Source organism: Rhinoderma darwinii, chromosome 13, assembly GCF_050947455.1.
Source record: "Rhinoderma darwinii isolate aRhiDar2 chromosome 13, aRhiDar2.hap1, whole genome shotgun sequence".
NCBI lineage: Eukaryota > Metazoa > Chordata > Amphibia > Anura > Rhinodermatidae > Rhinoderma > Rhinoderma darwinii.
This window is the reverse complement of record NC_134699.1, coordinates 32,201,981-32,224,998: the sequence shown is the minus strand read 5'-3', so window position 1 is coordinate 32,224,998 and position 23,018 is coordinate 32,201,981. Positions and strand designations below refer to the sequence as shown.

Below are 23,018 nucleotides of genomic sequence, written 5' to 3'. Positions count from 1 at the left end.
AGAGACCCTGGAGAGAAGACAAATGCGTCTTTCACCGCTCTTTTCTCGTGAACACAGTGCTCAATGTGCGCTGTGTATAGAATAAAGGGCAGCAGGAGCGCCGCTGCCTCTATTGGTCCTGGTTCCTGGTGGTTATGTGACTGCTCACGTGATTGCCGGGATGCCAGTAGTAGGAGGCTTCTGTTGTGTTGGGTCTAACTAGACTCTGCACTGCCCTATCCATGACAATGGTCACTATAAGGCCAGATTCACACGAACGAGTGGAAAAAACGGCCGTTTTTCATGTCCGAGTTGCACAATTGCAGGTGCCGTTTTCATGGGTCCCCATAGGCTTGAGTCTGTCCACATGAAAACTGAAGAAAATAGAACTTGTTCTATTTTTCAACGGACCATCCACACGGTGCGTTAAAAAAAAAAAACGGCTGTGTGAACAGCCCCATTCAAATACATTTGTCCGTTTGACGGCCGTCTGAATTCGGCCTAACCGAGCTCATTTACCTACTGTGCAGCACCAGTGGGAAAATATAGTGTACAAGAATAAAAAATAATAATAAAGTCCTCTAAAAGTCTAGGCCATAGTGATTAAAAAACAAAACCGAGATAAGAATTGCATATAAAATACCCCCGAAAAAACCGCTCCCCCCTGCCAAACATTGCCAGTACTGAGTTCAGCCCTGACCTTATTACCCTAAAATAGACATGTAATATATCAAAATTTAGCATACCATGACATCTCAAAAAAAAGTTAGGGTAACACTGTATTATTACCAGAAAAAATTAGCTAAAACTTAAATAGGCTCTGTCACCAGATTTTGCAGCCCCTATCTGCTATTGCAGCAGATAGGCGCTGCAATGTAGATTACAGTAACGTTTTTATTTTTAAAAAACGAGCATTTTTGGCCAAGTTATGACCATTTTAGTATTTATGCAAATGAGGCTTGCAAAAGTACAACTGGGCGTGTTGAAAAGTAAAAGTACAACTGGGCGTGTATTATGTGCGTACATCGGGGCGTGTTTACTACTTTTACTAGCTGGGCGTTGTGTATAGAAGTGTCATCCACTTCTCTTCACAACGCCCAGCTTCTGGCAGTGCAGACACAGCCGTGTTCTCCAGAGATCACGCTGTGACGTCACTCACAGGTCCTGCATCGTGTCGGCACCAGAGGCTACAGATGATTCTGCAGCAGCATCGGCGTTTGCAGGTAAGTCGATGTAGCTACTTACCTGAAAATGCTGATGCTGCTGCAGAATCAACTGTAGCCTCTGGTGCCGACACGATGCAGGACCTGTGAGTGACGTCACAGATCTGCACTGCCAGAAGCTGGGCGTTCTGAAGAGAAGTGGATGATACTTCTCATCAGAAAGCCCAGCTAGTAAAAGTAGTAAACACGCCCCGATGTACAAACAGAATACACGCCCAGTTGTACTTTTACTTTTCAACACGCCCAGTTGTACTTTTGCAAGCCTCATTTGCATAAATACGAAAATGGTCATAACTTGGCCAAAAATGCTCGTTTTTTAAAAATAAAAACGTTACTGTAATCTACATTGCAGCGCCTATCTGCTGCAATAGCAGATAGGGGTTGCAAAATCTGGTGACAGAGCCTCTTTAAATAGCATATATATTTTTTTTGCAAACTATAAGCCCAAAAATAAGAAAAACCTGCATTGATCACGAAAATGGCTTTGCAAAAAATGACATAGCTAGCCCAACATATAAAAATATTATAGCCGTTTAAATAACGCGTACTAAAAATGGCTAAACGCCACCTGATCCTGAATCAGTTAAGGAATCTCTAGAAGGAATTTTATTATTTTTATGGTGACTTTTACTAAGCTTTGTCTTACGTATTCGTAATGCTATTCTTACTGCAAACCTATTGTAGCTACACTTGGGCTAAATCCACACGTTGTGGAATTTGATGCAGAAGACCCGCAGGTAAAATCCGCTGCTTATAGTGCGTTTGTTTTTTAAAATGCTAAAATAGGTGTTTTTTTTTATCCTGCAGATTTTGGTTTAGTTTTTAAATCTAGTGAAACAATTCGCAAGCGGAAGAGCAAGATCAATTGACATGCTGCGTATTTTAAAATAAACACCGCAGGTTAATTTATGTACAAAAAAACAAAACTCAACGTGTAGTTGAGATTTCTTGAAATCTCATTTACTTTGCTAGTACTGTATTATGCTGCGGATTTGCGCACGAAAATACGCACGGCAAATACGCACATGATACCCATTGTGCGCATTTGGCCTTACAGTATCAAAGGCATACAGCTTTATAGAGCCTCAATCTACTCCTTTTAGGCCGGGTTCACCTACGGATGCTCAGTGTGGTTAAGTAATACACAAACTATTGCATTAAGAGTTTTTATATATTAAATGTGATTGACTACTAGTGAAAGGTCAGTGGTCAGTCAAAACTGATCCGTATTTTTTTTTTCTTCTGTTCCTTTTTGTATTTGATTTTGCTATGTAAAAAGTAAATATATTTTATATATATATAAAAAAAAAAATCGGTCCTATTAGGGTTCATCCACACACTGCAGAATTGCAGCATTTTTTCCTGCCTGAATTTCGGATGGAAAAAATGGAGCAGAATAAAGTAGCAGCATAGTGGATGAGATTTTAACAAATCTCATCCACATGCTGCGTAAAATTTCCAAGCCGAAATTGACCTGCGGTGCGTATTTTTTCAGACCGCAGCATGCCCATTCCTGCTGCCAATTGCTGCTTTTTTCCGAGGAGATGTCTCCATCTCCTAAAATTGAAAAAAACGCAGTAAAATACGCACCATTTTCTGCCGTAAAAAGCGCAGGAAACGGTGCATTTTTGCCACAGCGGAAAGCCTTTGACTTTCAATGGAATTGCTGCAGAAATTTTCTACATCCATTCCGTTGTGTGTGGACAAGCCCTTACAGATACTTTTAAAAATGACACCATAAGATCGGTGTAAAAAGAGTGCACTAATATGCATCGAGGTGGTGTGTGTTTTTTTTTTATTTTATTTTTTATTTTTTTTTCGCCTCGATTTTTGAAGTCAATTGGAAAATAGCCCCAAAAACGACGTGAATGTTGTAGATCGGGTAGTGCTACTTCATCGAGGGTTAAATTCTCAAATGTCTTGCTTCTTGCATCTGACTGGGGAGGATTTATATAATGTATACCGCCACATGAATTCTCTATTTGAACCTGGCTTTCTAGCTCCTTTTTCCCTACTTACAGAATAAATGGCTAATGGACATACTGTAGCTTCTCTTTAGTTTTTAGTTTCCTTTTTATTTTCTTTGATTTACTTCCTACATTTTTTTTACTTTCCATTTTTATTTTATTTTTTTGTTTTTGTTTCTTGTTTTGTTGTGTCCTTACAGTAACAAATACTTTGAAGAAACCAGATGATCCAGCTGCCAAAGCTGTGACCTTGGAACTGGACGCCAACAGGTTTAAATGCAAAATTTTGGATTGCTCCAAATCCTTTCGCAAAGCCAAATTGCTGCATTATCATATGAAGTATTACCATGGAGTTGAAAAGGCAGAGCAGGATCAGATGCCTATGTCCAGGCATATGCAGACAAGAGGCTCTTTAGCTCATGAAAAGAACAGCCAGCAAACATCAAAAAGGAGACGCACCACGTCTGGTTCCCTGCGTAAGACTGTTCGCCTTTATGTCCTGTGGCTCTTTTTTAGGTGTAGACTGTAGTGTTCTTTTAGTCTTGTCCTAGGGTTACCGGATCACGGTTGAGACACAGGTGAATCCCTGTCCTAGATGTTCTTTACCGCTGTAGTGTTGCTTTTTCTTTCCTCTTCTCTTTGCTTGTTTTATTTGCAATATATTTTAAATAGTTTCTTCGCTGTAATTTTAATTACCGAAAATTACCTTTTTTAGACAACCGAGCAGAATGATATCAAAGAACAAAGGTGTTTTTGGGTCTTTTTCCATTCCTTTTAAATACCGTTCTAAAAAGCAAATTTTATCTCTTCATGCCTGCTGAGTGGGCAGACTTGTTGTGATGCTAAGGGATTGCATATGAAAGTACAGATGTGCAATACAGTGTTTTTGGTTGTAGGTTTTTTTTTTTTTGTACAGTTTGGTCCGTTTTTCCATTTTGTATTTTTCATTACATATTTTAATATGTTGTAAATTTTTCGTCCGTATTTGTTCAAACAAAAAATGAACGTAATAACTTTTTGAAAAAAAAAATACAAATACAAACGTGAACTTGTTAAAAAAACGGAACATGCGGTTAAATTTTTTGTTTAACCCGTTTACTTTTTATGATCTAAAAATGTTACCAATACAGATCCTTTGGAACATGCGGTGTATTAAAAAAAAAAAAAAAAAAATATATATATATATCTATATCGCATTAAAAAAAAAGGAAATGTTAATGAAACTATTTTAAATGTATTATCACAGTTTTTTTGTTTGTTTTTTTTTGGTTTTTTTTTCAATGATACGCAACTCCTCTTCATATACGGCACGCTGTCTGCAAATACGGTCTATAGTGCATCTGTAGTTCATCCGTGTTTACGGATCCGCAAAATACAAACTGAGGAATCTTGGTTAATCCCCTGGTGTCACATAGCAACGCTATCACACGTACAGACGGCTACGGATGCACATCCGTGGCCGTCCGCAGTTACGGAAGCGCCCATAGACTTCTTTGGGGAGTCCGTGCCATAATTACGGACAATAATAGGACATGTTCTATCATTTGCGGATATTTCTACGGCACTGACACCCATCCGTAAATATACGGAAAGGTGTCTGTTGCCCATGGAAATGAATGAATCCGCAATTTCAGCTGTAATTACAGATGAAAACTACGGTTGTGTGCATGGGGCCTTAGGCCCCGTTCACACGAGAGTAGATTTAGTCCGTAATTACGGACCCATTCATTTTTACGGCTGACTGACACCTTCCTGTATATTTAAGGTAAGGTGTCCGTGCCATAGAAAGGCTCTGCAAAAGATAGAACGTGTCCTATCTTTTGCTTTTTACAGACCGTGCTCTCATACTTTATATGGGAGCACAGCCCACAAATGCGGGTGGCTCTCTGGGGCCGGCCGTGCCTGTAATCATGGACCATGATTACGGGCACGGTCGTGTGCATGGGGCCTTAAACTATAGAAATCACGACCTTATTTGGCACTAGACAGGTGTTTTATTGGTAGAGTTGGGGTTAAATGTCACTTTTTGTAGTTGTACAGCTTGCTTTTTTTTTGCTTTGCCTTTAAAACATAGAACTCTGATGCTTTTTCATTTTGTTAATGCTAAGGCTTGTGGGATTTGTCGGTTCTTAGAAATCTACCCTAAGGACACTTTCACACGGCAGTATTTTGGTCGGTATTTTGTATCACTATATGTAAGCCAAAACTAGGAGTGGGAAATAAACAGAAATTATAATGGCAAGATTTGTAACTCTTCTGTGTCTTTTACACACTCCTAGTTTTGGCTCACAAATACTGATGCAAGAAAATACTCCCGTGTAAAAGGGCACTAAGGGCTTATTTAGACGAACGTGATATACGTCCGTGCAACGCGCGTGATTTTCACGCCTCGCACGGACCTATGTTCGTCTATGGGGCTGTGCAGACTGTCCGTGAGTTTCACGCAGTGTGTGTCGGCTACGTAAAACTCACGATACGTCCGATATTTGTGAGTTGTTCGCGCATCACGCACCCATTGAAGTCAATGGGTGCGTGAAAATCACGTGCAGCACACGGAAGAACTTCCGTGTGACGCGCGTGATTCGCGCAACAGCAGTAAAAACTATGAATGAAAACCACCACGTGCTTTTCGGTTTACAAACATACAGAGTGTCATAATGATGGCGGCTGCGCGAAAATCACGCAGCCACGCATCGTACGCGGCTGACACGGAGCTGTTAAGTACCTTTTGCGCGCGCAAAAATCCGGCCGAAGGCTGTGTTTTGCCGTGAACCGTATCAAAACTGACATTTTGCTGAGATTTTTGCAAAAGGGTGGAAAAATAGCACAAATTTTCAAGGGTTCGCGGCAACACCTCTTAAGGCTGGATTCACACATGCCGTTTTTTTGAGCCAAGCATGAGTGGATACAAGAGCGAAGTGTAATTCTTTCCTTTTTAGGCTGAGCTTACATGTTGCAGATTTCATATGGAGCTCATCATTTTGCATTATATTTTCCCATCTTTTGGACCCACTTCTCACTTTAGTGTAAAAAAAAATAAATTTAAAAACACAAACAAAAGTAGCATGTGTGAATCCTGCATGTGTAAAAATTGAACACTTGGCTTTGAACTTTGGACTGCAGCAGTATTCAACATACCCGTATTCTAAATTACCTGGGTAAGTATCTTAAATGAGGAACACGTAGAAAAATCTGAAATCTGCCATTATGCAATTATCAACTTTTTAAATTCTAAACCATTCAGTTGCAAAACTGTGGCACTGCTAGTTAAATTATTTTTTTTTTCTTCATATATCATTTAAATGATTGCCTATTAGGCCTGCTCCACATGCCTCTGCTACAAAAATCTATTTTGTCCTGTAAAATGACGGAAGCCATTAAAGTTAATGAATTCCGTTGGGCGCAGTTGGTGTCCGTCAATATGTCGGATCCGACACTGATGTTCTCATTTTTCTGTTTCTATGACGGAACAGACAAATGGAAATTATGCAGATGTGTACATAGCCTTATACTGTTAAAAGCTCTACAATATATTATTTTTTATACATGAAATTAAGGCTCTGTTCACATCTTGTGTTTTCCCAGACGTATTCCTCTGTTGGAAGGCTATAACATATGCCACTGAATAGGCATAGTGTCATGTCGCCCATTGAATACCGTGCAGAATATTGTTTTTTTTATTTGTATATTGTAGGCCTCTGTATAGGAAACACCAGCCACATATTGGCCTGGCATATGCCAAAACGTCACTCTCTTGGCATATGGAGGATGTGTGGGGTACTATGCTCTTACGATACATAAGCTGAACATGTTCAAATAACAAGATTTGAACAGAGTGTGTGTAAGATGTGGATTATCGTGACTCATTAAGTTGTTTTGTTTTTTTTTTTACCCTGGGAAATTTCCCTCTATGCAAATAAACATTGAAAGTGTAGCTAACCCGTTAGGTGATTTTTCAGAATAACCTGTCGTGTGTGTGTAAATGAGGAATAACTGTTTCTGGCCATTTTATAACTTGCATTCTGCATTTTTTTTAGCCGTTTCTTCTCAGCATGCTCTCTCTAATTCTCAGTTTTCCCTGAGCTAGTGGGTGAAACCTAACTGCTATCTGTCATACACAGCACACATATAGAATAGTACATCCTGCTACTGCAGCAACAAGGAGATTACACATCAGTAATGAGCAGTGTAGCTGTGAATCTAGCACTGGGGTTGAGAGAACACTTACTAAAAGCTACAGCCACTACTGTGTTTCTCTGCTCTTCCCTCACTCTGCTCCTGCTCTCCTCCCCTCTCCATAGACTTGTATGATAGGCTATTTTGTGGAGACAGACTTGGCAGTAAATTCAGAGTGCGTGAAAAGTTAGGAGGGGTGGGAAGCCTGATAAGTGGATAAAGAGAGGCATTTTCTGTAATAAGCCATGTTACAATGTTTCTTATATTCTCTTGTACTATTGATTTATGTAAAGTTTATTGAAACGTTAGTGACCAATGAAGTGAATGGAGATAAACTTCAAGACAACATATAAACTGTGCACAGGTGTGGCATTGTTTTTGGAAGAAATTAGGCATGTAAGTAAGCTAGTTGGGTATTGTAGAACCCCAGATATAATGCGCTCCTGGTTCTCCCAGTGGTCTAAATAATTGCATGACCGTATGGTCTAATGCAGTGTTTTCCTAAACCTCTCCTTGAACTTCAACAGGCCATGTCTTAACCCCTTGAGTACCCAGCTCATTTTGGCCTTGAGGCCCAAACCCATTTTTTCAAATCTGACATGTATCACTTTAAGTGGTAATAACTCCGGAATGCTTTTACCTATCCAATTGATTCTGAGATTGTTTTCTCATGACATATTGTACTTTAGTTTAGTGGAAAAATTTGGTCGATAAATTCATTGCTTATTTGTGAAAAACACCAACATTTAGCGAAAATATGAAGAAATTATGATTTTTCCAATTTTAAATGCATCTGCTTGTAAAACAGATGGTAATACCATACAAAATCGTTACCAATTAACATCTCCCATATGTCTACTTTATGTTTGCATCGTTTTTTGAACATCCTTTTATTTTTCTATGACCTCACAAGGCTTAGAACTTTAGCAGCAATTTCTCATATTTTTAAGAAAATTTCAAAAAGCGATTTTTTCATGGACCAGTTCAGTTCTGAAGTGGTTTTGAGGGCCCTATATATTAGAAACCCCCATAAAACACCCCATTTTGAAAACTGCACCCCTCAAAGTATCCAAAACAGCATTCAGAAAGTGTTTCAACCCTTTAGGCGTTTTACAGGAATTAAAGGAAAGTAGAGCTGAAATTTTCAAATTTCATTTTTTTTTACAAAATTCATATGTAATACATTTTCTTCTGTACCACAGAAGGTTTTACCTGAGAAACGCAACTCAATATTTATTGCCCAGATTCTGCAGTTTTTAGAAATATCCCACACGTGGCCCTAGTGCGGTAATGGACTGAAACACAGGCCTCAGAAGCAAAGGAGCACCTCTTGGATTTTGGGGCCTCCTTTTTTCAGAATATATTTTAGGCACCATGTCAGGTTTGAAGAGGTCTTGTGGTGCCAAAACAGTGGAAAACCCCAAAAGTGACCCCCATTTTTTAAACTACACCCCTCAGGGAATTTATCTAGGGGTATAGTTAGCATTTTGACCCCACAGGTATTTTGCTATATTTTCTGGAGATAGTCTGTGAAAATGAAAATCTACTTTTTTTCTGGAAAAACGTAAAAATTTCTAATTTTTGCAAGAAATAAAGGAGAGAAAGCACCCCAACATTTGTAAAGCAATTTCTCGCGATTACGGAAATACCCCATATGTGGTAATAAACTGCTGTTTGGACCCACAGCAGGGCTCAGAAGGGAAGAACCCCCATTTGGATTTTGGAGCTCTGATTTTACTGGAATGGTTTTCAGTGCCGTGTCACGTTTGCAACGCCCTGGAGGGACCTAAACAGTGGAATCCCCCCAAAAGTGACCCCATTTTGGAAACTATACCCCTCAAGGAACTTTTTTAGTGGTATAGTTATCATTTTGACCCCACAGGTTTTTTGCTGAATTTATTGGAATTAGTCTGTGAAGATGAAAAGAGACTTTTTTTTGGAAAAAACACAGAATTTTCTAATTTTTATAAGGAATAAAGGAGAAAAAGCACCTCAACATTTGTAAAGCAATTTCTCCTGATTACGGAAATACCCCATATGTGGTAATAAACTGCTGTTTGGACCCATGGCAGGGCTCAGAAGGGACGGAGCACCATTTGGATTTTGCAGCTCAGATTTTGCTGAATTGGTTTCTGGGGGCCATGTCGCATTTGCAGAGTCCCTGAAGTACCAGTACAGTAGAAATTTTTTTTTTTCCAATAACCTGTAGCTTTAGCTCAGAATTTTTCATTTCCACAAGGAATACAGGAGAAAAGACACCCCAAAATGTGTTACACAATTTCTCCTGATTACGGAAATACCCCATATGTGGTTGTAAACGGCTATTTGGACATACGGCAAGGGTCTAAACGGAAAAAGTGCAATTTCGTTTTTGGAGTGGAGATTTTACAAAATTTGTTTTTGACGCCATGTTGCATTGCGCTGAGGTACCAGTACAGTGAAAACTCCCGAGAAGTGACCCCATTTAGGAAACTACACCCCTCAAGGAATTCATCTAGAAGTGTAGTGAGCATTTTGACCCCCAAAGGTTTTTCAGAAATTAGTGCACAGTGGATGTTGCAGATATAAAATTGACATTTTCCACATATATGCTATTTCAGTGCCCAATGCGTTGGGCCCAGCTTGTACCACCGGAGACATACGCCCCATAAATTGTTAAGCGGTTCTCCAGAGTACGGTAATACCCCATATGTGGTCATAAACCGCTGTTTGGGCACACTGCCAGGCCCAGAAGAACCGCCATTTGGCTTTTGGAGCGCAGATTTTGCTTGGTAGTAGTTTTGTTTAGTGTTTTACTGGTGTTTCAGCTTATAATGTGGGGGCATATGTAATCTGTGCGGAGTACATACATTTTTTGCGTGACACACTGTCGTTTTTATTGGTACCATGTTTGGCTACGCGCGACTTTTTGATCACTTTTTATTCCATTTTTTTGGAAACAACGTGACCAAAAAAGGAAATTCTGCTATTGTTTTTTTATGGTATTTTTTTTACGGTGTTCACCGTGCGGGATAAATAATATGATATTTTTTTAGGTCAGGCCGATACGAACGCGGCGATACCTATTATGTCTAGTTTTTGTCTTTTTTTTCATTTTTTTTCTAATTATAAAGGGCTTGATCAGGGAAACAAGGCGATTATTGTTTTTATTACGTAAAACTTGTATTTATTTATTTATCTAAAACTTTTTTTTTACTTTTTTTTTTACTTTTTTTTTCACTTTTTATTTTACACATACTAGGGGACTGGAAGATCTGATCTTCTGATCCCCTGTACAATACACTGCACTACTTCTGTATATACTTGTGTAGTGCAGTGTATTGTAACTGTCACTTTACAACTGACAGTTGAGCCTATTATGTCCTGCCTTGGGCAGGACCTAATAGGCTCCCGTACCTGGCAACCAGGAAGCCATTGCTAGGCTTCCTGGTTGCCATTGCAACCATCCGAACCCCGCGATTTTTCGCCGGGGGGACAATGGGGTGCAGAGGGAGCCCCCTCCCTCTGTATCAATCACTTAAATGCCGCTGTCGCTATTGACAGCGGCATTTAAGGGGTTAAACTACAGCGATCGGAGAGGACAGTGATCGCTGTAGTTGCAGTGGGATGTCGGCTGTATATTACAGCCGACATCCGATGAAGATGGAGCGAGCACAGCTCCTGTGCCCGCTTCATCCTCAGGGCGTTACTATACGCCCATTTTCGGGAAGGGGTTAATAAAAATAGTGTTTTGTTTTTTTACACCGCTTTCTCTGATCTCCTCACGTATCTCACAGAAGTGAGGAGATCAGAGAAAGTGACAGGAGCTTTCTCCTGCAGACGACGTCACAGACGGCTGTGATTGGTCAGTCTTCAGAGACTGACCAATCACAGCAATCACCGGCATTGGGGACTGCTAATTGGTCCCCAGGCCGGTAGCAGAGACGGTTAGCTGTCAATGACAGCTGCCGCCGCTGTTCTGTCACTATGTGATTTCACATAGTGACAGTTTATTCCTGCGCCGTAATAGTACGTCGAAGGTACGCTGGAATAAGCGGCCAGCGACGTACTATTACGTCGAAGGTACGCAAGGGGTTAAGGATTTCCTGTACAAGAGAAAAAAATTCTAATTATTGATTTAGTAAAACTAAGAAGATCACCTGTGCAATGTTAAGGTCATTTCTCAAGTCACTGCCTATTTGGGAAACCCTAATCTAATGCATTGTGACAAACTGCAGTTAATTTTAAGGGAATGGTGTCACGTAGCTGCGGCCGCACTCTGCAGAAGCCTGGCTCACTTTCAATGGCCGGCCATATCTGGTATTACTGACACAAGCGTGCGGCCACTGCATGTGGGAGTGGTTACGGCCTCCACAATGTGGGTCAGTATCGTAATAGTTATTTGTATAGATAGTGCTTTGTATAGATACTGTGCTCTCCATTATTAGCAGTGATGTTATTTATGTACACTAAAATGCAACATTTTATGTGGAACCCTGGTCATTGTTTGAAAATTGGCTGCTTTGTTCCACCTGTCCAGGCACTGTGTGTGTGCGTGCGTGCGTGCGTGCGCGCGCGCGCGGTTTCGGGTAAAACGGGTTAAATTTTATTATCTTTTTTGCAAGGCATTTTTTTTTTCTTAATGCTATGTGCATGAGTGCTCATTAGATTGCTAATGTTACATAGGTCTGTCAACCATCCTCACCAACACATTGTTTGTTTTTCTATCAAATTTAATGCTAGCACTGTTGCTGATCGGTTTTAGTTTGCTTATTGATTCTTCATTTGTCTACAAGTTATAATTTTCCTCACTGCCTGATGGTCTCAACCCTGGTTTGAGTACATTGAAGCATGTTGAACATGTTTTGTTCTGTCTGTCTTCTGTTTTCCTTAGTCCATCAATTGTGTATGTTGCCTCCTTTTCTACATGGTTTATGAAATCAATTTCTAATATCAAACCTTCGATGACACTTCTGTTGTTTCTTTAGACCCCCCATTTCAGATTTCCCTACGAAGCTCGCCTCATGATGTTAAAGACTTAATTTGTGAGAAGAGACGACATTCAAGTCCAGCCACAAATAGCTTAAATGTCCAAAGACCTTCACTAAAAGAGAAGAGCAAAGAGAATCAAATTCAGAAGTCTTATCGCAAGCCAGAGAAGGGTTCAGATAGTGGTATGGGTCATTCTAACTATTTCTCAGCTAATTTTTTTTGTATTATTGCTTTTGATATATTTTGAGAGATCTAATATATATAATACTTTTTATTTGATCTTTTTTATAAAAACTTTGCAAAGTTTTTCATTTTTTTAAAATTCTTTATACACTGGTGCAATAAAAACATTTTGCACATCGCGGTTTTGTATTGTGTAAGGATTCAAAAGGATAAACACCCTCTCAGCTCTAATAGCTTTTTTTTTTTTTTAAATTATCATTTTTATAAAACCCATCTAAAACTGCAACTCTGAACCTTCTTTTTAATATTTTTTTTTTTTTTTTTTTAATTGCTAATTTCTCATTAATATCATTGGATGACACAGCACCATGAGTATAGACACTTGGCTCCGGCCAGACAGGCCATACCACTGCTACGGACACTGGCTTAATCCGTTTACATAGGGTGCAGACATGACCGAATTCTCAAGCCTTCTGCCATTTATTTTTATTTTTTACATTTTTATTTTCCTTATATTCAGGTGGGTTGTCAGCCTGTACCACCAGCCTAGTCAAAACCCTGCGGGTGCCGGTAAACCAGGCAGTTCTCTGCACTGCTTTTCCCTCACCGCTGGTCATCCAACTTATTTTCTGCATCCACAGGTGGAGTACCTCACTATATGTGCAATTTACTTACCAAATTACAGTTCATACACCCGAAGATTTCGGAGGGTACGTTTTTAAAAACTAAAATAAAAATTTCAACAACCCCTTTTGTGAGACCGGCTCTGAGGGATCCTTATGTACATTAATAAAGGGGCAATTTTATTAGGGTAGGGAAACTTTCTGTGGTCTTGCATGAGGGACTTTTTTTTTTTTCTCAGAAAAGATGTACCTTACCTGGGACACCATCCCCTCTTGCTTGAGTGAGTCTTTATCCGAGAGAGATGTGCCTAACCTGGCACTCTATTCCCCTCTTGTCTGAGGGAGTTCCTTCCCCTAACTGCCGTGGGGGCATTCTAAAATGAGTTGTTCCTTGACAGGGTTTTTTTATTTGTTTTGTTGATTCTTAGTACCACGGCACCATTAGTATTCAGTCACCGGCAAGGCCTGATAAATTTAGTTTTCTGACTTCTAGGGGGACTAGGCCTCAGAACATTTGGTGGTGTCCTCGCCCATCGGCTTAAATATTCAAACCCCATGAATCTTAAATCCTCCTACACTGTGTGCCGCCATTTTCTAAGCGACTGCACAGTGTAGGAGGATTAGATACAGGGCTCAGCAGACAGTATCACACGAACATAATACACACATCACATACACAAATTACCTGCCTCCGCTGGTCTACGCTCCTATTCCTTGCGCCTGAACATATGGTCGGAAGGCGTCATCTTATTGTCCAGCAGTGGCTTCCGGTCCACATGAAAATGGCACCGGATTTCGCTCTGCGAATGAGATTTCTTTTGGTCAGTGTGGGAGCACCGCATGCGCAGTTTCCAAACAGATGGCGTACACCATAGTGAATGGAACGGCTCCCGTTCGCATTCTCTATGGGGATGTATGTGCTGTATTCCATCTCTGTATATGTTGTTAATCGACACATACAGAGATGAAAAAAAATATCAGCCCCATAGAGAAGTAAAACTTTGAACACACTAAAAATTAGAACGTGACAACACTAATAAATAAAATGTTTGTTTATATTTTATTAAAAACAATATAATTAAAAAAAATTAAATGAAAAATCATGACTCCTTCCCTTTAAGCCAGTGTCTGTGGGAAGCATTGCCTGCCTGGGCGTAGCAAAGATTCTTTCCTACCTAGAGTCCGCCTTCTAGCGTCAAGGGCCTATACACGTTGTGCTGTGTCCAATTAATTCAATCAGAAATATTTTACGGTGAATACAAAAATCAAATTTTTTTTTCTTTTGTGTTAATAAGAATATGTTAAAGTAGATGTATGTCAATAGGTTGTTAAACTGCTCTGCAATTTCAGGCCTTGGATTGTTTTCCAGTATTAATGTTAACATTCAACCTTTATTGACAGTTAAAGATAAAGTAAAGGAGAAGTTAAAAGACCTTTTAAGCCTTAAATCAAAGAAGAAAAAGCAGAAAAGCACAAAGCCTGGTAATTGACATTCATCTTAAGTTTTATAATTGGGCAGCGTTTATGTGAATGTATGTTAGGTGTTGGGTCTTATTTTTCTATGTTGATCTATCAAAAATGGTAATTGAGTGACCAATTCTATGGGTACTTCAATGACAGCCACTGGTAGCTGTCGGCTAGCGTCTCAGTCATTTTGGAAATCAATATAACATTCTAAGACAACGTGTGTGTGTGTGTGTGTGTGTGTGTGTGTGTGTGTGTGTGTGTGTGTGTGTGTGTGTGTGTGTGTGTGTGTATATATATATATATATATATGTGTGTGTGTGTGTATAATCTCATTTGTTTATTTCCATGGAAAATTCTATTTATACTGGGAATATACCTTTCCCTCCTCACATCTAATCCCCATTACGAGTACCTAGTGGTTAATGTGTACATCGAAGTCTCTCCGTTCAGAGTCCTAGCTTCCATTTATAATTGAGCTATGACCGCTATGTTGGATCCAGTTGTAAATTGGTTCCAATCAACACCTTGACAGACTGTAAAAAATGCCATTGTAAACAAAGCCTAAGCATTTTGACGTTGTTACTGCAAAATCCCAAGTTTGCTCCACCTACATCATGTCCTTTTTAAACCTTTTACTTTTCTTTGTGTTAAACATGACTTTTTTTTTTTTTCAAATTTCACATACATTATACAAAATTTCAAACATGATCACAATTCATTAATGCCCTGCCCACCCCCTCCCAGATTTCACAGCAACAAAACAGGAGGAAAAAAGACACAAGTCTCCTCCCCATTCATCTCCTACCTCCTGTTCCATAGTAAAGCCCAGTCCACTTATTTATGAATCAGCTGGAACCCCAGTATATGAACCATTCCTCCATGTATTCGCTCAATTTTGTATATTGTTTCCTGTTGTTTATCAATTTCTCATATCTTAAGAAATTACTTCATACCATTTCTTTATCTGAGGTTCTTTTTTTGATAACCAACCCCTTGCTATGATTATATTTATCATATCTCCCAAAATTGTGAATTCTAATCGGTCTACGATCTTTACATCATACACTTTATGAATGATCTCCAAAACCTTATCCCAATGTCTCCTGACTGGGTCACATTCCCACCATTCGTGTTCCAATTCACCCAATCCGATGTAACAACCGAGCTGAATGATATAAACTATGATTTTATAAAAAATTGTTACCTTGTGCCTATTAGCTCTGAGCAAATTATTGCTCGACTGATATATTTTATCCCAATATCCTTCCTCTTCACATCACATAATTCCCTCCCACTTCTGTTTTGTGCGTATTACCATTTCTTGGGCCATCTCCCCATTTAATCTATAAATTCTTGACATTTTACACCGCTCCTTGCATACTCACGATTTGTGAAATCATACTTGAAACCGTTATCTTTCATCTATCATTCTATTTCATAGCTACCACTGCGCTTTTCATCTGTGTTAAACATTACTAATTTATTGAAATGACTTATGAGAATTTTTTTTTTTTTTTTTTTTGCTTCGTTCCGATGTATCAAATGAAGAGCTATCTGGCAGTGAAGAAAATGTTGACATTTCAAAGGAACTATCGGCCAAAAAAACAAGCCCCGTAAATCTTGGTACAGATTATAAAATTTCTTGTTCTATAAAAACATCTGATCATATGAAGCTCACAGATACAACCAGATTAAGTGGTGAGTAACTGTTAGATGTTGACTTAAACGCAGATTTCTTAAAAAGACCTAGGAAAGCAAGCTTGGCCAAAAAAAAGTTTTTAATGACCGAATGGCAAGTTTATTGCATTGCTTTAACCAATATCATCCGCTTTTACACTGACCGTAGCAAAGGGAAAATGTAGAAACAGAGCAGACTGCGTGGGCAAGGTTATCTGGGGAGGTCTGATGTTACTGCCAATCTCGTTACTCATAGGCCTTTTATAAGTAGGGTTATACTCCTGACGTATACTTCAGACTTATGTCATTGTATATGTATACAGTGGCATACGTCTCACACAGGCTTCCATTGTAAAATTAAAAGTATACCACTTGGCATCTTTTCTTTTTTTTTTTTTTTTTTTTTTTTTACATTTTACTAGATACCTCTGTATGCACTGTTCCGTACAGCATAAGAAAAAATATATACCGAGATATACCAGCCTGACGGAGGAACAAGGACGCTCTTTGCCTCCGTTGGGTGAATGGGCGCCTATGGATATGTATAACATTCACTCCAAACAGTGTGAAAAGGGCCTAACTCATGCTGTGCAGAGAGGGAGCAGTAGTAGATACATTATACAAAATACATTACTTTTATTGCATTTTTTTTAATTTGGTTAAAATTACACAATGGCAAGACGTGGTCTTGTAAATGCGCTTGTAAAATGATTTTGTTACTCTTTTTGACAGACTTTTTGGTACAAGATAACTGGAAAAATGGTTTTAGGTTAATCATTCTATAATGAAAAATAACGTACTTTGTAATATATATACTTTTGCTTCAAATCCATGCCATTTCCAACACTCTGGATGCTAAGATTGTTTTCATTCACTGAGAAGAGATCTTGCAAAGTATCATAAAAATGTGCAGAATTTTGCATTAGGGTCTGTTCACATCACCGTTGCCCTTCCGTTTAGGGGTTCTGTTGGGTTAACCCCCTCAACGGAAAGGCAAACAAACTTAAGCTTCTGTTTCCATCACCATTGATATCAATGGGGATGGAAACCTAGCTAATGGTTTCCGTCTGTCGCCGTTGTGACAGGGTTACGTTCTTGACTGAACCAATAGCGCAGTCGACTGCGCTATTGATGCCGTAAAAATTATGGAACCCTGTCACAACGGTGACAGACTGAAACCATTAGCTAGGTTTCCATCACCATTGATATCAATGGTGAGGGAAACGGAAGCTGAGGTTTCCATTTGCCTTTCCGCTGAGGGGTTTACTTGACGGAAACCTCCAACGGAACCCCTCAGCTTAAAGCAACGGTGATGTGAACACAGCCTTACACTATAGTTACATAACTTCAAAACCCCTTTAGTCTGGTGAAAATCCTAGTTGTAGTAATTACATTTTTGTCCGAACAGATGAGGAGACCCTGAGTGATTCATGCACGGAAAGTCTGCTTTGGAGTGATGATGATTATAATGAAGAAATTGACGTCACAAATGCAGATGAAGATATGGAGGAAGATGAAGCGGAGTGTGAAATTGTTCGCTGCATGTGTGAGGTGCAGGAAGAAAATGACTTCATGATTCAGGTAGAAAATGGTCATGTGGTTTGGATACCTTTCCCTTTTTCATAATGAGGCATATTGTGTTATGGACACACTTCAAAACACTCACGCTAATAAAATAAACAAATCCGTATATACGTTCAGAGCCTCCATCGCAAATTTGCACCATGCTGCGCTATTTTATCTGGTAAAATGACACCCGTTCACAGGGTACCGGATCCGTCGCTTGACAGACACTAATGGTGCCCTAAGTCCGGCTCCTGAAATCCCTGTTGATTTAGCTGTTATTGACGACTCAGAATTTGAAAGACTAAGGCTAAATTCACACTACCGTTTAATATATGTTTACCTCTCTTCCGTCAGAGGCAAAGAGGATCGATGGATTAAACGGAAAGCATCGCTTCAGTTTGAATTACCATTGATTTCAATGGTAATCCTTTTGTTTCAGTTGCATTCCGTTCTCTGCAGACTGCACTTTTGCTTCCGTGGAAAAATACAGAAACCTAGCGAACGGAGGCAAATGGAATGCAACTGAAACAAAAGAATTACCATTGAAATCAATGGTAATTCAAACTGAAGCGATGCTTTCGGTCATCTTTCTCTGACGGAAGAGAGCTAAACGGAAGATGACGGTAGTGTGAACTTAGCCTAACGGATTATACAACACAAGTTTGAATGTGGCCTAATACTGTTAGTGAATTTCACTTAAAATAAGAACGGGATTGACATCAATATTCCACTGTTAACCAGTATTTATAGGTGATTCTAAATTTTTACTTTACTTTTCACTGATTGCCCGCCCCCTCATTTTATCTCATAATGACAGTGTGAAGAATGTTTGTGCTGGCAGCATGGAGTTTGCATGGGTTTATTAGAAGACAGTGTACCTGAAAAATACACTTGCTATGTCTGCCAGGATCCACCAGGTATGTTTTTTTTTTGTTTTTTTAAATCTGCTTGTCTGCTAATTAACCCCTTCCCGCTGTGGCCGTTTTGACCTTCCTTACAGAGCCTCATTTTTCAAATATGACATCTCACTTTATGTGGTAATAACTTTTGAAAGCTTTTACCTATCCAAGTGCTTGAGATTGTTTTCCCATGACACATTAGTGGTAAAATGTAGTCGTTACATTCAGTATTTAATTGTAAAAAAACAAAACACCAAAATGTAGCAAAAAATTGCATTTTTATAAATTTAAATGCATCTGATTGTCAGACATAGTTATACCACACAAAATAGTTACTAATTAACATTTCCCATATCTACTTTTATGTTACCATCGTTTTTTGATAGTCCTTTTAGGATGTTACAAGACTTAGGGCTTATTTAGACGAACGTGTAATACGTCTGTGCAACGTGTGTGATTTTCAAGCCTTGCACGGACCTATGTTAGTCAATGGGCCCCGTTCAGACAGTCCGTGATTTTCACGCAGCGTGAAACGCACGACATGTCCTATATTTGTGCGTTGTTCGCGCATCACGCACCCATTGAAGTCAATGGGTGCGTGAAAATCACGCGCCGCACACGGAAAATCACGCATCATACGAGGGTGACACACGGAGCTGATAAGTACCTTTTGCGCGCGCAAATGCGTTTTTTCGCAAAACGCCTTTATAGTTTTAGCATCAATTTCTCACATTTTCTTGAATTTCAAAAAGCTATTTTTTTTCAGGGACCAGTTCAGTTCCAAAGTGGTTTAAAGGGGCCCATACTTTAAAAAAAAAAAAAAAAAAAACACACATCAACCCATTTAAAAAAATTGCACCCCTCGAAGTATTCAAAACAGCATTATAAAGTTTCTTCACCCTTTAGGAGTTTCATAGCAATTAAAGCAAAGTGGAGGTGAAATTTAGAAACTTTTTTTTTTTTTTTTTTTTGCAGAAATTCAATTTTTAATCCATTCTTTTTCTGTAACGCAGGAGGTTTTACCAGAGAAACACAACTTAGTATTTAGCGCCCAGATTTTGCAGTCTTGAGAAATATCGTACACGTGGCCCTAGTGTCCTAATGGACTGAAACACAGGCCTTAGATGCAAAGGAGCACCTAGTGGATTTTGGGGCCTTCTTTTTATTAGTTTATATTTTAGGCACCATGACGGGTTTGAAGAGGTACCAAAACAAAGCAAACACCCCAAAAATGCATTTTGGAAACTACACCCCAAAAGGATTTTATCTAGCTGTGTAGTGAGTCTTTTGACCCCACAGGTGTTCCATAGATTTTATTAGGATTGGGCTGTTAAAATGAATCTATTTTTCTTTCCACTAAAACATAGTGGATTATTATTTTTTTTAGTGTTTTTTCTTTTCTACAAGGACTAAAGGAGAAAAAGCACCCCAACATTTGTAAAACAATTTCTTCCGAGTATTTTGACCTCAGTTTTTTTGCTGAATTAATTAGAATTAAGCCGTGAAAATTAAAAATTAATTTTTTTTTCTCCCAATAAGATGTAGTTTTAGATCAACAGTTTTAATTTTCACAAGTAAAAAAAGAAGAAAAAGCACACCAACATTTGTAAATCAATGTCTCCTGAGTATGGTAATACCCCATATGTAGTTATAAACTGCTGTTTGGACATATGGGAGGGTTCTGAAGAAAATAGTGGTATTTGACTTTTGGCGCGCAGATTTTGCTGGAATGGTTTGTGACCGCCATGTCGGACGCTTTCCAAAGCGGTAATGTATTAACATTAGTAGAAGCCTCTTGGAATTGAAAATGATCTACGTTCCCTCATTTTGTGTGTGACTTTTAGACAGGCAAACTAAAGGTTTCAACAAGAAATAGGCAATATCCAGATCTCTAATACATATGGGATAGTCTCTTAATCTGAAGGCCAGTTTTTCCGTTAGTTTCGGTGGTTAAAAAAAACTATAATTTGCAATGTCGTAATTTCTGTCTGTGAACAGAGAATGTACAGGAGAGCTCCTGGGTCGTAGAGGTGACCGCCGCATGTTTAATGTCTTATGGATGCTCATTTATCACAGACTCTTCCAGCATCAGTGGGAAAATTGAATTATTTCTTCGGTTCGCAAAATAGTCGGTACCTACCTCATAGAGAAATAAACACTAGAGTTAAAGAGGCTCTGTCACCAGATTTTGCAACCCCTATCTGCTATTGCAGCAGATAGGCGCTGCAATGTAGATTACAGTAACGTTTTTATTTTTAAAAAACGAGCATTTTTGGCCAAGTTATGACCATTTTCGTATTTATGCAAATGAGGCTTGCAAAAGTACAACTGGGCGTGTTGAAAAGTAAAAGTACAACTGGGCGTGTATTATGTGCGTACATCGGGGTGTGTTTACTACTTTTACTAGCTGGGCTTTCTGAAGAGAAGTATCATCCACTTCTCTTCAGAACGCCCAGCTTCTGGCAGATCACGCTGTGACGTCACTCACAGGTCCTGCATCGTGTCGGCACCAGAGGCTACAGTTGATTCTGCAGCAGCATCAGCGTTTGCAGGTAAGTAGCTACATCGACTTACCTGCAAACGCCGATGCTGCTGCAGAATCATCTGGTGCCGACACGATGCAGGACCTGTGAGTGACGTCACAGATCTGCACTGCCAGAAGCTGGGCGTTGTGAAGAGAAGTGGATGATACTTCTATGCACAACGCCCAGCTAGTAATAGTAGTAAACACGCCCCGATGTACGCACATAATACACGCCCAGTTGTACTTTTACTTTTCAACACGCCCAGTTGTACTTTTGCAAGCCTCATTTGCATAAATACGGAAATGGTCATAACTTGGCCAAAAATGCTTGTTTTTTAAAAATAAAAACGTTACTGTAATCTACATTGCAGCGCCTATCTGCTGCAATAGCAGATAGGGGTTGCAAAATCTGGTGACAGAGCCTCTTTAATGAATTACCTTCACATACACTGAATAATATTTTATCCCTTGTCTGCCTTTTTTTCCTTGCTAGAAAACTAGCGTTCTGTAAATTATTCCTACTTCCTTCTAGGACAACGTGTGAGTCTGAAGTACTGGTACGATAAAGAGTGGCTGAACGAAGGTCACATGCACGGCTTGTCATTTCTAGAGGAAAACTACTCCCATCAAAATGCAAAGAAGATTGTTACAACACATCAGCTCCTGGGAGACGTGCAGCGTGTGATTGAGGTTCTGCATGGGTTGCAGCTGAAGATGAGTATATTGCAGTGAGTACATACCCTTATATTATTACAATAAAAGACTGTGCCCAATTATAGTACATTTACTCCATTTTATCTGCGAGATCTTGGAGAATTACTTTGGCTAAATCACTAGCTTATAATGGTCTTGCTATGGATCTCCATAGGATAGTCCACCAATGTTTGATTTGTAGGGGTCCTACACCCAGGACTCCCACAGATTTTGAATGAAGTGTCTTCAGAAAAAAAGAATATGCCGCCGCAGCGTGTAGATAACGTATAATATGAAAAAAAAAATGTTCTGAAATCTTACTTTTAATGACTTAATATTTAACAGCGGGAGTGTTAATTGTAGTGTTTGCGACGCTATCCATTAAATAGCGTTGTTGTGGTTTGTTTTTTTGTAGGCTGCCCCCAATCCCTGTTTTACCACTAATAGCTGCTCTGCCTAATTTTGGAGTGATATAGGAGATGGCGCTACATTACTGTATAAGGGCTCAAGCACAAAGCCGCTGTTTTCCTCCGTGTTCTTTCAGCACACTGAATCATTAATTTCTATGAGGCCATGCACGTATTCATTTTTTGATTTTATTTTTTGAGGACCTTCGTGGCTGTTATGGAACAGGTCACATGCGGCCCATCTCATCCATTCTAGTGTATGGTTCTGCGGTAAAAGATGCGGACCCATACACACTAAAGCCAGTGTTTTGCAGTACGTAAAACAGAAATGTTCATGATGCCTAACTAGGAGGTTTTTAACTTGGTGGATGAACCCATCTGTGAGCTGTAAAAATGCACATGTCACCCAACTTGCTTTCCCTGGGGGGGGGGGGGGGGGTTAATAAATTGACAGAAGGAGACTTCTTCATTTACTGTTTATTTTAAAGAGGCTCTGTCACCAGTTTAATACTTCCCTATTACAAAATACTTCCTATACAAAAAATTTGCATAAATGTAAAAATGATCAGAACTTTGTCACTAATAAATGTTTTTCAATAAAAACAAAGCAGTAGTTATCTACATCAAAGCGTTAGATTAGGTAGGAGATGAAGTATTAAAGAG

The 23,018-nt window shown here is 39.2% G+C and overlaps 1 protein-coding gene across 5 annotated transcripts in view; it reads left to right on the top strand.

Annotated features, from left to right (window-relative positions):
* Positions 1 to 23,018, top strand: part of PHF20 (PHD finger protein 20) — a 65,576-nt gene that overhangs the window by 30,368 nt on the left and 12,190 nt on the right. For 4 of the 5 annotated variants that reach the window (XM_075845995.1, XM_075845997.1, XM_075845996.1 and 1 more), the window contains 7 exons: positions 3,370 to 3,645; positions 12,313 to 12,498; positions 14,524 to 14,604; positions 16,138 to 16,287; positions 17,675 to 17,847; positions 18,650 to 18,749; positions 21,788 to 21,983. In XM_075845995.1, coding sequence (XP_075702110.1) covers positions 3,370 to 3,645; positions 12,313 to 12,498; positions 14,524 to 14,604; positions 16,138 to 16,287; positions 17,675 to 17,847; positions 18,650 to 18,749; positions 21,788 to 21,983 — 1,162 coding nt within the window. The remainder of the gene's footprint in view (positions 1 to 3,369; positions 3,646 to 12,312; positions 12,499 to 14,523; positions 14,605 to 16,137; positions 16,288 to 17,674; positions 17,848 to 18,649; positions 18,750 to 21,787; positions 21,984 to 23,018) is intronic. The other variant, XM_075845999.1, reaches the window with a different exon arrangement.